The 13,505-nt window shown below is 39.8% G+C and overlaps 1 protein-coding gene across 1 annotated transcript; it reads left to right on the top strand.

Moving 5' to 3' along the window:
- Positions 1-364: 364 nt before the first annotated feature.
- On the top strand, positions 365-11,317 carry il13ra1 (interleukin 13 receptor, alpha 1). Its single transcript, XM_040040811.1, has 10 exons — positions 365-641; positions 1,196-1,338; positions 1,979-2,096; positions 2,216-2,315; positions 5,587-5,774; positions 6,126-6,259; positions 6,978-7,107; positions 7,406-7,502; positions 7,627-7,702; positions 7,923-11,317. Exons 1-10 carry the CDS (start codon positions 584-586, stop codon positions 8,016-8,018), a joined length of 1,140 nt encoding a protein of 379 aa, XP_039896745.1. The 5' UTR covers positions 365-583; the 3' UTR covers positions 8,019-11,317.
- Positions 11,318-13,505: the final 2,188 nt, after the last annotated feature.

Here is a 13,505-nt window from a genome sequence, read left to right as displayed (position 1 = left end):
ACTTTGTCCAAGCCTTTAAACGTTTTCACATACTTACAGACTACCTGCAGGTCTTAACACGTTCTCACTCCACACAGCACATTCTACCTGCTGTTGGGGGACCAGCAGCAGCCAATGTTTGTTTGTTTTTTTGTCTTTACGCCCCTGTTTGTTAGATTTTGTTTGGTTAGAGTTCTGAAACTTACAAATGTGTCTTAGTAGTTGTGCAAAGGTTTATCATAGGTTATTTGTTTTACATAAAAAATAGAATATGTGTACTGAAAAATATGACTTCTAAAAAAAGGAAGAAAGCACAACATGTCAGTGCGTGCGTCAGCGTGTCTACATCAGAAGGAGGAAGCGCACCACCCACTTCCAGCCTCCCACTATTTTTCTGTGCCTTCCTCCCAAGAAGCTGGAAGCGAAAGTAGATCAGAGACATGGCAGACGTCTCTCTGCTTTTGTCTTCTGAACAGCTGTGACCACACAGAGTCTGAGAAGCAGGGGACCCCGTTTCAAGAGCGCTTCCCCCGCTCTCCTCACAACAGAAACTCAGGAGATAGAAAGTTTTCAGGGGGAGAGCTGAACACACGGGATCAGCAGGATGTTCCCAAGTTTGTTAGTTCTGTGCTGCCTGTCTCTGACGATCGAATCCAGTCACGGTAAGACGATCTACACGTCCACGCTTACAACACATTTACCTGGGTTTTTGTTATTGCCTGCTTCTTTGACACCTTTTCCCAGTTTTCTCGCTCGGGTCATTTGCGGTGATTCCCACTAGTGACGTCACGTCTGGCATTCGCCACTGTGTAGCGGGACAGTAAAACGGACTCTGGAAAAAGAGAAAACTTTGTGGGAGAATGTGTTTCGTGTAAATCGCGCGTGTAAATCCTCTCGGCGCACCCCCATGTTAGTATTCCAATCCGGATTCTGTTTACGTGACAGAAACAGGAGGAATCTGACTTTTTTAAATTATCCACGTAGAAATCTGAAAGCAGGATCAGATCTGGTAAATAGACTGTTCAGCGGTCTGCGTAACAGCACCTGGCAGTTACGCAGAAGTGTGAATGTTCTCTAAGCCTTGAGGGAAAGATTTTTTTCCTCCTGAGTGACTGGCTCAGCGCAACAGCTTGCTTGGCGAGCCACATAAATCGTCTTTATTCGCTGATCCTGCAGATGTTGACTCATTTTCTGTTCTTTCTCCTTCTTCACTAAGGCGAAATCTTACCACCACGAAATGTGTCCCTGCGGAGGATTAACGACTTTGATCATAGCGTGACCTGGGTACCACCAGAGAATTCTGTCGGATACCAGTATAAAGTGTCTACAGATGCAAACGGACAAAAATATGAATCCACTGTAAGTACGCTTATGTGTGTATATGCTTACTTTACAACCTCGTATATTCATTGTGATTACACAACGTTTATACCCCATAATTTAAAAGTCTTTCATCAGTTAATAACCAATAATTCCCGGAAAGACCGCTGCTAAGAGACTGCAAGTAATCTCAGAGGCTCATTATTTGCATACTGCTGAAAAACATTTTCAGATATGAAAAGTAGGTTTGCGTAATTTCTAGATTTTGTATAGACAACCGCTATTTTAAGTTTTGAGGGGAAGACTGTGTTGTGTTACAGCGTACCGTTTCTCCAGCTGCACTCTTGTGGACCTCACATGTTTTAAGCCATGACAGCTATAGCTGTGTGTATGTGTGGCACTGAGTCCTGGGCTTTCTAGATCTAGCGTGGTAACCGCACCACTGTTGTCTTCACCCTCCACATCTTCTCTCAGCCTTTGGTGTTTCTCGGGCTTCTTGTGTTCCTTCTTCCTGATGTTTCTCTCTCGGTATTGCTACATCTATTACCACAACCCTTTTCTTCTGCATGTAGACCACAACTATGTCTGGTTGGTTAGCCAGTTCTTCAAACAAAAGATCTGGGATTGGTTTAGACTGTTTACTCAAATTAGTTTTTTTCTTCTCTTTTTCTCTTAATAGCTGGGCACTTCCTTAGTTTTGCAGGGGTTAATGAATGGAAACGTCTTAAATGTGTCTATCAGAAGTTTTTGGAATAAGTCATCAAGCGAGCCAGTGGTCGTCAGTGAAACTAATCCAGGTAATTCTCACCACTGACTCTGCTTTGTTGTAAAAAAAATGCTTTTGAGCCACATATGAAGCAAATTGCTGTCTATGTGTTTGATTATTAATCTGTGTCTGTGTCTCTGTCGCTCTCAGAGCTGGTGACAGATTTTCAGTGCTACGTCCACTCCCCAAAGCAAACAAACTGCTCATGGTCACCAACCGGTATCGCCGCAGATCTCCGTTTCTTCTACAAGTATGTGCTTTTTTATTATGCAGTTTAAAGAAATAGAAATTCAGCATTACGCAGTACAGGTAGTTTTGTAATTTTGCAACACTTCCTGATAGTCAGTGGTCACTCTGAGCTGAAGTGGAAGTAATGAGCCAGAGTTCAATCAGGGCTAAATTCTTGTGTTTAATAGCTCTGTCTTTTTTGCCAGCTGCAGGCTGTTTGTTGGGGGTGTGGGGATTTATGCATACAAAACCAAACCATATTTGGCAACGTAACATTAAATGAAGAGGGTTAAGTGTTAACTCAAGCCAACTGTAACACGCCGGAGCCCTGATATCCCAATGGACTGCCGTTTAAGGTCATGTATTTAAATAGGCAAAACCTAAGCAAATTAAGTAAACGTCTTCACAAACTTGAAACAAATATGTTGCAAGTAAAAAGAAAAAGAAAAAAAGAAAAAACAAAGAAACCCAAAAGCAAATACTGAAATGAACTAAAGCAACACAGCGGTTTTCTGCATGACAATCCATAAAAATGAAGTGATCTTGGACACAAGTGTGGATCATGTGTCCAAAAACGCATTTTTATTTATTTAACTTTTATATTGCCAATCCAGAGCATAAGATATGTTACCAGTTTACATAGGAAACCCAAGACCTGCTGAATTGTACAAAGAGAAACTCTGCTGCTCGTTCAGTGTAGTCCTATTGCCCTCTTTTGTTTTAAAGGGCACACAGAATTATCATAAATAATAATTTAACACACATATAAAGGAAGTGGCAGCTTCCCACTCTCACTCTCTTTGTCACATAAACAGCAACATGACTTTATATTAAATGTATGAGCCTCACCAAGGGGGAGGGGAGATGTGTCATGAGAGAGCATAAGAACATTTCTTATTAGAATGAGCAGCAGGACTCAGTTACACATTAACTCAGTTTTTGCATTGGCTGAACAAAACCAGAATTATTCACCCCTGCTCTTACCTAGGGCTGTCCCAGGGGAGGAACCTGGAGGCAGGTCTGTGCTCTGACACAGAAGTGCTCTTTTGGGGTAAAATGGTACATTTAATGTGCAGCTTGGTGATTAAAGGGCTCCTGCATTAGAAGAAGGTATTTTAAATTTTCATCCACACTGCCCGGTAGCCAGTCCATCAAAGATAATATTGGAGAGGTATATGTTTATACCTCTGTGTGGAGTGGGCCACAGAGCTCCACTGTTATCCATGACCCTAACACTTAAATGAGGTGTTTCTGCTGTGAATAACCTACCACACCCTGCGGAGTCAACTAACTTAGATAAATGTCTCGCGAGCTGTCGAGCGTAAAGTGAGAGGTTTCTGTATTACGAAAGTGGCTCTGTTTTTAACTGGCTAAATCACTACGCTAACTTGTAGCGAACACGTAACAAGTTCAGGAGCAGAGCATTTTTTTGTAAATCGGCTATAAGCACCACATTTTCACTGAGTCTTTTATTTACAGCATTTCAAGTGTATTATAAATTCTCTACTATATATATACTGGTGTTTTATATGTGCAGGTTGTTAGGCGTGAATACTAAAACCACTGAGTGAAGAGCAAACTGTGCCTAGTGTGGGTGAAATTTCTGTTATTAAAGTCTGCAACACAGTCAGCTGTGGTCAAGCTAATGTAATTGCTGGATGCAGGAGAGCTAACACACATCAAACATCACAGTTCTACAGTCACGAGAGCACTAACCTTGGGATGTCCCAACGTCCCTTTGATAACATCACACACACTCTTTGTATCTTTTCAGTTACAACAGTCTTTTGTCCCACCCGGCTGTTGCTGGCCAGGGAAGACTTTCCCACTATCTTTTTTCCAGGAAGCACCTGGCACTGGTCTTCTTGGGAGTTTCCCTAACAATTAGAGGTTAACTTAGTGAAACATCGTTAAGCATATCTAAGAAGTTTTCACCAGGTCATATTGACACACACACATCCTTCATCTAAGAAGGTCAAACAAAATCCAACAGTAAAGTTCTAAAGACCTAAATCTAAATGTGAATTTCCCCCCCGTTACACTAGCATTATAAGGAATTATAATCATTATATCCTCATATCATTATAAGGGAATGGGTAGGGGGCGCTCACGGGGATCATTTTTTGTGGCAGAAGAGTCTTATGACCTGTGAAATGCTGCTTTTTATATGAGCACGCTCAGAAGCTGAAGCAGAAAGCTCTGCTTAACAGTGATAACTTTGATCTCCAGCAGGGGTTTTAGGTTCAAACTTATATACCCCTCTGATCTTGCTAAACTCGTTGATTGACCTCTGGGAAGGTTTCAGTACACAAATGTACACAATGGCATTCACTTGGAGAGTGTTATTCCTCATTGTCCACTGATTTTGTCAGGATGCTGTTGAAATCACTCAAAAATGTGAGAATTGTGTGTTTAAGTTGTTGCTTCAAATGTGTTATGACTGCACTCTTGTATCCAAAGCACAAAGGCTAACTTTCACAATAGCGCCTCTATTGCCTCACCCGTCGACATCGTCGAGAAGTTCATTGTCAACATAAACTTTTTAAAGTGTCTCAGATAACGAAGGTGACAATGACAGTATTATGTGAACATCATGGTATTTGCATAATATTGTTACCAAGACGAGACTGAATCCAGAAGTCACTCCTGTTTTGTTAGGCTGCACAAAGACCCATTTTCCTATGAACTTTTGTCTTCTTTGTTTCCCAGTGAGAGCGCAAATAAGGAAGTAAAAGAAACTGTTTAATCATACAGTTTCATAGATGTTAAATTAGTATCTTAAATTAAAATGTTTTTGTTTTTGCATCACAAAACTTTACAAAACATTGCATAAAACTGCAGCATCGCTAGTCCACGTAGCAAAAGGCTGTAGTTCTAATGAATGTGTTGACACTCTAGGTTTCAACACATTCATGTGTCACAATTGTGTCCAAACTTGTACTGTAGGTACAAATATTGTACATGGTATTGATAACTGGCTGTTTCCCACCGGGTGGCTTCTTTGTTAAACACAGTTATTACATTTTGCATTTAAAATATCCAACAAAATGTCACGAGATTAAAGAAATACTTCAGATTTTATTATTTTATTCGGTGGCTGAGTCCCACAGTCTATGTGATGCTGTTGTTGCACATTAGCAAGAAACACATTTCCCCTGCTTATTCTATTCACCAGCACCGAGAGGCAAAATCATGTCAGTGTCTTATTATTAGTTCATTGTTTTGTCCTTTCCTTTTGGAATATACCGTGTGTTGGTAAAAAAGTAAATCACCTTTTTCTTTATGTTTCCAAGGTCTGAGGTTGAGTGGGAGGAAATCGTCAGTGGAATAGAAGAATGCCCATCGTATACTTACACTGATGGTCTGAGGACTGGCTGTTATCTGCCAGTGAACACACAACATATTATAAGCGTCTTGTTTAACACAACACTGAACAACAAAACTGTCAGGAACACCTTCCTTAAACACCTCATTCGCTTTGGTAAGCTGTGTAGTGGTCAGTGCTAATTCAGAATTTAAAAGTAATGCGAGGGGAAACTTGTGTTGAAATATTTTGTGCTTCCTCATTCAGTTTCTGGGGTATAATTTGTTCTTTCTCTCCTTTCTTGGAAATATTTTAGCTGTTATCATGATGGTGTGTGTGTGTGTGGGGTGGGGGGGGGGGGGTGGCATGCATCTGTGTGTATCTAGTAGTGTTTATTGTATGACACAATCTAGAACTGCCAACTTTTCGAAAGGCAAAATACACACTGGTTTGCATTATGATTTGCATTCAAGGCACCTCTGGCTAGCTTGTACTAACTGCAACATCTGTCTGTTATTCTCTGTGCAGTGAGACCACCGCCCCTTAACTGGAAAGTCGAGAAAAGTGGGAATCAATTTAATATTACTTGGTACCCTCCTGAAGTGATTGCACAGGACGAGTGGGAATATATAATAAATTACACTGAGTGTGGTCAACGAAAAGTAAGAATAACAACAATACTATCTTACTTTGTCTGTCACGTCCATTAGTTTAAAGTAATGTGTGTTACGATTGTGTTAAAAAACGAATAACTGAAAGCACTTAGAGAATGAGTTCCAGCATTAGAGTGAAGTTGGAGGACACGGTAAGGAGTTCAAAACATTGTGTGGGAGCTCATATAAGACATGGGGTCCTTTGTGTTAAAAGACGTCTGTTAGAGGCTAACTCATATTTCAGTGGACAGATTATATAACCTTTTTTTTTTTTTTTTTTAACTGGGAAAGTCTTGGAATCCCCAGAGGGGGAGGAGGAAGTGGCTAAGGATCAACTTCCAGGGCTCCCTCTGGAACAGGACTTAGCTTAAATACAACCTTAAGCCATGCTAGCATGATAGCTCTTGGTTTGGGAATAATGGTAGCCATCATATCCAGAGAAAATAAGAAGAGAAAATAAGGAGAAAATTACAGACTTTTCTCCAAGCAGCTGAAGCAGCTTTTTATTAAAAAAAAAACAACCCTCATCAGTTATAGTGGCGGTTGTTATTATATTTGGCAGAAATCGACAGGGTCCCAAGTAGATGAGTCCAAATTAAATATTTAAATTTGTCCTTTATGGTTACGTGCTGAATTTTGCAAACTCACTGATGTTTCTCTCAGGATGAAGTTTTAATCAACTGATTCAAGGCTCAAATCAATCGTTTCCCTCAAACACTTTTCACAGAGTCCAATAACACTAAAAGAAAAAACATCACACGAGCTGGACCGGGTCCCTCACTGTAGCTACAGCATAGCTATCAAAGCAAAGTATGGAGAAAAAGGAGAAACACCGTGGACCAACGAACAGTATTTTGGTAAAGTCATTTTCTGTTTTGTCTCTTTTTTCTAATCTTGTGTTAATAAAAACAGAATGCACTGACTTATTATTTGTTTTTAAATTATAAAGGCCAAACATTCTTCTCTGGGGTGGCTCTAGTGCAGGTCATCTGCTAATCAGAAGACAGTTTTATCCCTGGGTGTAAATGGATGAATGAAGCCGACATTTTATTTTCTCTATTAAAAAAAGCTGAAAGGGAAAAGTAACATCAAAGGCTGAAACATGAAACAGTTTCATTGTTGCTGAAATGAATGTTTATATGTGTTTGCATGCAGAAGCAGACTCAGGCTTCAGTCCATTAGTGTTTCTTGCGATTACAATCCCATTGGTGGTTGCCACCCTGACAGTCCTGACTGTGATGTGTTACCAGAAGTAAGTAAAAAGTCTCTTCTTCTTACTGAATGGATCCTGTTGTTCGTTGGCTTTGTTTTGGTTTTATTTTGTTCTGCTTTTTTGGGGCTGCGCTAACCTCTGATATCTAACTGTCTCTGTGTAGAAACAAGGATACTATCTTTCCCAAAGTACCAGAGCCTCGGGATCTCCTCAGTGATATCTGCGACAACAACAATAAGGTGAGTTTTTTGCTCTTAGGTGCACTTGTGTGCTCGTTTCTCCTTTTCTTTTTCTTTGTAAGGCCTGATAGTGCATGCTTCTCATAATCACCGAGGTACTGCAAATTCTTAGAACTGCATTTGTTGTTGTTGTTGTTGTTTTTCTTTGAATGCCAGGCTTTGGCTTTCTCTTAAACACTATCACATTTTCTTTTCTACTTCTTCTTCTTCCTCTTTTCAGACGGTCCTGTGCAACTTTCAGGCCATGGCGGTGGAAGAAGACAACTGTAAAATTGCTCTTGTGGTAGAGCCCAAAATCAACAAGCCAGACTGGTGATAAGTGCCCGACGTCCCCTCGTGCTCCCAAAGAAGAAGAGCAACTAGAAGCAGCTGCTGCTGCTTCAGCACTTTGTATTTAGTACTGCTAAAATCTGACGCCATGAGTCTCACAGGGAAATACAACACTGCATGTCTTTATCATCCCTATGGAGTGACACACAACATATACCAACGCATTAAGTTGATTCTGTATTCACAGCAATGGTCCCATGGCATTTTTATCCCTTATCAACATGCTTTGTTTGCACACCGAAGTGGTTCCTTTTTTGGAAATCATGTCGGTTACATAATCGAGCCTAACACAAACATCCATTTTAGTGCAGGGTCACAGCTTTGCATTGCACCGCCATGTGTCAGACACTGTGAGGCTCTTTGGACCCGTCTGCTGCTGATACAGATGAAACAACAACAACTGTAACCCCATCGGCAGCAGACAGTAGGCGGCACGGATGGTCGTGAGCTGAGCCTGAATGTTGAGTCAAATCAGAACAGCGTCATCCACGCATGTATCCCAACAGACTTACTACCTTTGCACCGCTTACAGGGCTGCGAAAAAGCATTTGCCCCCTTCCCGATTGCCACACTTAAACGTTTTATCAAGGAAATATTAGCATTAGGTAACACAAGTGAATATAAAATGCAGGTTTTAAATAATGATTTCATTCATTAAGGAAACAAATCTATCCAAAACTACTGTTTCCTATGTAAAAAAGTAACTAAAATGTAACTAAAAAATTGTTGGATGGCCTGAAATATGTAAGTGTGACAATCATTTAGTTGGGCAAATAATTTTTCACACCGCCCCAATGGTGTCACTGTCACAGCTTAAATGTTTTTACTTCATATATATGGAAGACTTACTGAGCCAGTCTGCTGTTGACCTGTGAGCACTGTCCCTGTCCAGCTGCCATTAACTGTATTAACTGCCTTGGATTTCTTGCAGCCTGGTATGCTGTACATAAGAAACAAAGACATGCCCAGCTTTCTGAGAGTATACAATGTAATGAATGTATCACTTAGTTGCCTACTTTACTAAGAGTAAAAAACAAAAAAACAGGGAAAAGATTTGCCGTCTTTTGTTTTAGACGGCCAGAAGGCTGAAAGGTTATACCCACATGTCCTTATGAATCATCAGCCTCATTGTTTAGTCTGTTAGTGGACAGTAGTCTGGGAAATACCTCATGCTCTTGGAGGAAGGAAATGGTGAACTTTTTATCAGAAGCAGAGGCTGTTAACAGCACCATGTTTCTCCAGCAGGCCTTTAACAGAGGATATCAGCCTTGATGAAAGTAACACCCTGTGCTTGTTTACCTTTTTACTTTTTTCTCAAGTAGAGATATAAACCACCTTCTTAAGTTTCTTTTTAACTAATGCTTCCACGTTTGCCCCGTAGCCAGTCACACGGCTGATTCGTCACCTCAGTGGTGCTCACGGTCGAATGTATAGTTTGGCTTCTCCTCCTGGACACTGAAACGCAGTGTAAAAACACAGAAGTCTTTGTGTGATAGTGTTTAAATGTTTTGATGAAATTATTATAGTGTTTAATGCTGAAAATAAGTTTATAATCGACTTTATTTTACTTCCTCTGATCTGCTTTTTTTAATGTCCCACAAGTAAGATTGTTTTTCATCTTTTTTTCTTTTTTGTGGTTTTTACACATTTCTCATGAAGTATTGAGTCTTTCTCGTGTTTGTTTGGGTTCATGTGGGACTTCCAGATAAGCTAACTGAGCTTAGACTTCATGTGGAAAATACAGAAATCTAATTTCTCCTCTAAGAAATTTTTTTTGCTCTAAGTCTCAGCAAAAAAAGTGAGTAAGTATATTTTTTCTCCATATGTTTCTCATCGTGTTAATTTTAAGAAGACTGTATACTAAATAATGCATACTTAATATTGTGTATAAATATAGATGGATAATAGATATAGAGAACTAACTGTTTATGTTTCTGTCCTCGACTGTTTCACAAGACAAATTGGACCAAACAAGCCATTTGATGCTGTCTGTTTTTTATCCTTTAAAGTATGCTTCCTGGCAGCTTGCTGCACTCTTCCTGGGCCCTGTTCCAGGAGGGAGGTTCAACAAAACTTCGACTTTAAAAATAAACTCTGAGTTGATTGCCTTTGAAATCGCAAATTTTTTCCCCCTTCAGTTTTCAGATCCAGAACAGTTGATCAGAGATTTCGATGAACTCTGAGTATATTTACTCTTTCATGTGCGTGTTCAGGATGTTTATTAAGTAGGGAAAGAAAAACCATCATCAATGGAGCTCCATTATCAGGATTGCCCGTGGGTAAATAAACAGCAACGCCTCCGTTTTAATCCTGTGGACCGAGGAATGTGAACACAGCGCAGACTGTGGCATTTATCTTAAAAAAACAAGAGGGGAGAAGAGAGATTGTAATGAGCTTATCATCACTGCCAGTACGAAAATTTGAATATGCAACATATCATTTTCCAGAATGTTTGCTCTTATTTAGTCAGCTTTAATTTTCATTAGATAAAGCCAGAATCCAGGCCAAATTCAAATTTGCCTCCACAATACGCGAACAGCTACAAGTTCTGCTTTTGCTCATCTTTGCTGTACGTATGTGGCCGGTCTCTCTGGCCACGTGGACAAACACCTGATAGGGGCACAACGTTCTCCACAGCCACTGTTTCTAGATGGCGTGGCAACATGGCGGCTTCTGCAAACCAGCGCCTGCTCCTGTTTATTTTCTACGTTTATGAGAATGCATGAATTTGTTGGCAGAGGTAACTGCACACGTTTCAGTGAGCAGGAGGCCAAGATTTTTTTTTATGTGTCGTGTGTTAGATAGTTTTTCTTTTTTTACACATTTCTCATGAAGTATTGAGTCTTTCTCATGTTGAATTGACAGTTTGTTTGGGTTCATGTGCGGGACTTCCAGATAAGCTACTTGAACTTGGACTCCAGTTTCATGTGAAAAATACAGACATCAAATTTCTCCTCTAAGTCTCAGCAAAAAAATATGAAAAAGTATATTTTCTCCATATGTTTGTCATCGTGGTAATTTTAAGAAGACTGTATACTAAATAATGCATACTTAATATTGTGTGAAAATATAGACGGATAATAGATATAGGGAACTAACTGTTTATGTTTCTGTCCTCGACTGTTTCACAAGATTGGACCAAACAAGCCATTTGATGCTGTCTGTTTTTTATCCTTTAAAGTATGCTTCCTGGCAGCTTGCTGCACTCTTCCTGGGCCCTGTTCCAGGAGGGAGGTTCAACAAAACTTCGACTTTAAAAATAAACTCTGAGTTTATTACCTCTGAGATTGCAATTTCAGTTCCAGAACAGCTGATCAGAGAAGTTCGAGGAACTCTGAGTATGTTTGAAATGTATATGTCATGTGCAGATGTAACTGCACACAAATCAGTGAGCATGAGTAAAACATGTTTTTTTTCCTATTCAATAATCTCGAAAAATGTCTAACTGTGCCTTAGTGTCCACTTTTTCTCCGAATAACTACATTTTTAAATGGATTTCCAAATATATTTGAACAACAGCAACAAATTTCCTTAATATACTATTGTGTTCTTTATATAGTTATTTTCCCCTTCTGTCATTTTGTCATCATACTGTAACCAACATGCACCTCAGTCGTCTGTACGAGTATTACCAGCACATAATATTTTGTGATCGGAATTTCACAATTTTGAATTTCGCAGCAAACGGTTTCTCAGATCCACTTCTGCAAATTATTTTTTCAAGGGTGTCGAGACAGTGTCAAAACTTAGGCAATACCAGCAAAGATTCAGAAGCAAAGCGAGTAAAGGCAGATCAAGTTTCACTGATTAGGGTCTCTGATCTAACAGAAATCAAAACCGAGGTATAGCGGGCTCAAAGAGCGCCATGTGTCTGCTGCTGGACGTAAACGGTTTATTTCCCTCTCTGAAGTTTCAGATCCCCTTAGTAGTAATGGCATCACACAACTTCAGAAGAACATGTTTCTCTTCAGTATAAGAAGGAAGTTGTGTAATCTGCTTGAAATAGAAAAATGTGTGACCTGGAGAAACCAAAGATTCTTTTCTATAAATGGTCTTCCTTACGTTTTCTGTGAAGTGGCTAGCTTCTGTTAATCTTTCGGTCTCTAAGCCTGCATGCATGCGATTAAACCAAAGTCCAAATATCAGCACTCAAATTTCAAGCTGAGGGACGTGTCTGTGCTTGTGGACTCTGAGTCTTGTGTCCATTTTAAGGATGCCAGTTACATTAGACTTGGGTGAATGTTCCTTTGCAGGGTAGACGTGGGGAAACCGGGGCTGGTTGTCACATTGCTGGGTGTTGCCACTTTAGAGGCCACTGGGGAATTCTATTGATATCATACAGTTTGTAGTTTTCATGGGTCAGAGTAAGTTTTCTTGGTTTTGATGTTATTGTATTAAAAAGATGAGACAATATTTGTCTTTTATAAAATGGTCACTTGTTAAAAAGCTTTGATTTAAATCAGTTTTTCACTAGCCAGCTAAAGGTTAAAACGTTGAGAGAAATGTTTTTGTTTTTCTTTCTTTCGTTTTTGTTTCTTTGTTGGAACAATGGTTTGTGTTGAGCCATACACCAAAGGAAGTATGATGTTGATGTTTTGTGTGCCAGAACTGATTACGTGTTGTGATTACCCCTGGCAATTCAGGGAGAGAGTCTAGATCAAGACTAGCAACCTTAAAATGGAGATCCCTGAAAATTTGCTTACCTGGATGATCGAGCACACGTGGAGACTTAAAAAGGTTTAGAGTCGGTTTGATATTGATGTCATTCACTGTGGTTCTTGTGTTTACGCTGCCTTGCTCACTATTGCGCAGGTTACCTTGTGGGAAATCTTGCACAGACTGTTTTTGTCTTTTAAAAGATACAGACAACTGCTTTCATTAAAAAAAAAATAAATATAAATGTTATCATTGATATTTTTATGGAATGTGGAAGTCGTTTTGTGTCAATTCCTTAATTTTACTTCTCTTAATTCACAATAATTACCACTGCTTGATCAGCAATTCATGCAGAACAAAAAGTGTAGCAACCAACCCTACTGTCAGCAAGACAAGTGTCTCCACAGCTGTACGACGGGACGAAACCCGGAGTGACATGGAATGAATCGAGATGTCTCACTCTGTGGTTTCTGGGGACGTGCACAACTGGATTCTGATGCAACCCTGGTGTAATGCCAGCAGGATGTCAGTCTCTTTAGTGAGTCTGCGCACCATTTCCACTCATAAACATAAAAACGACGGTGACGGTGGCCTGTAAAATTGACATTACACAGATATGAAATACTACACACAACAGCCGACATTAGAAAGCCATTTCATTTAAGCGTATTAAAGGCCGCCCGCTAAAACAGACGTTTAATTTATGTGACGCTTAAGAAAAGCCTTTAATCGTTTTCGTTACTAAATCCGTCAACTTACCGACACTCAGCCTAAAAAATAAAACGTTTGGTTATTTTGCTCCCACAAAAACCATTTT

The sequence above is a fragment of the Simochromis diagramma genome, unplaced genomic scaffold (assembly GCF_900408965.1).
Source record: "Simochromis diagramma unplaced genomic scaffold, fSimDia1.1 OVJJ01000317.1, whole genome shotgun sequence".
In the NCBI taxonomy this organism is placed as follows: domain Eukaryota; kingdom Metazoa; phylum Chordata; class Actinopteri; order Cichliformes; family Cichlidae; genus Simochromis; species Simochromis diagramma.
The sequence above is the reverse complement of the archived record's forward strand: the minus strand, read 5'-3'. Positions and strand labels throughout refer to the sequence as shown.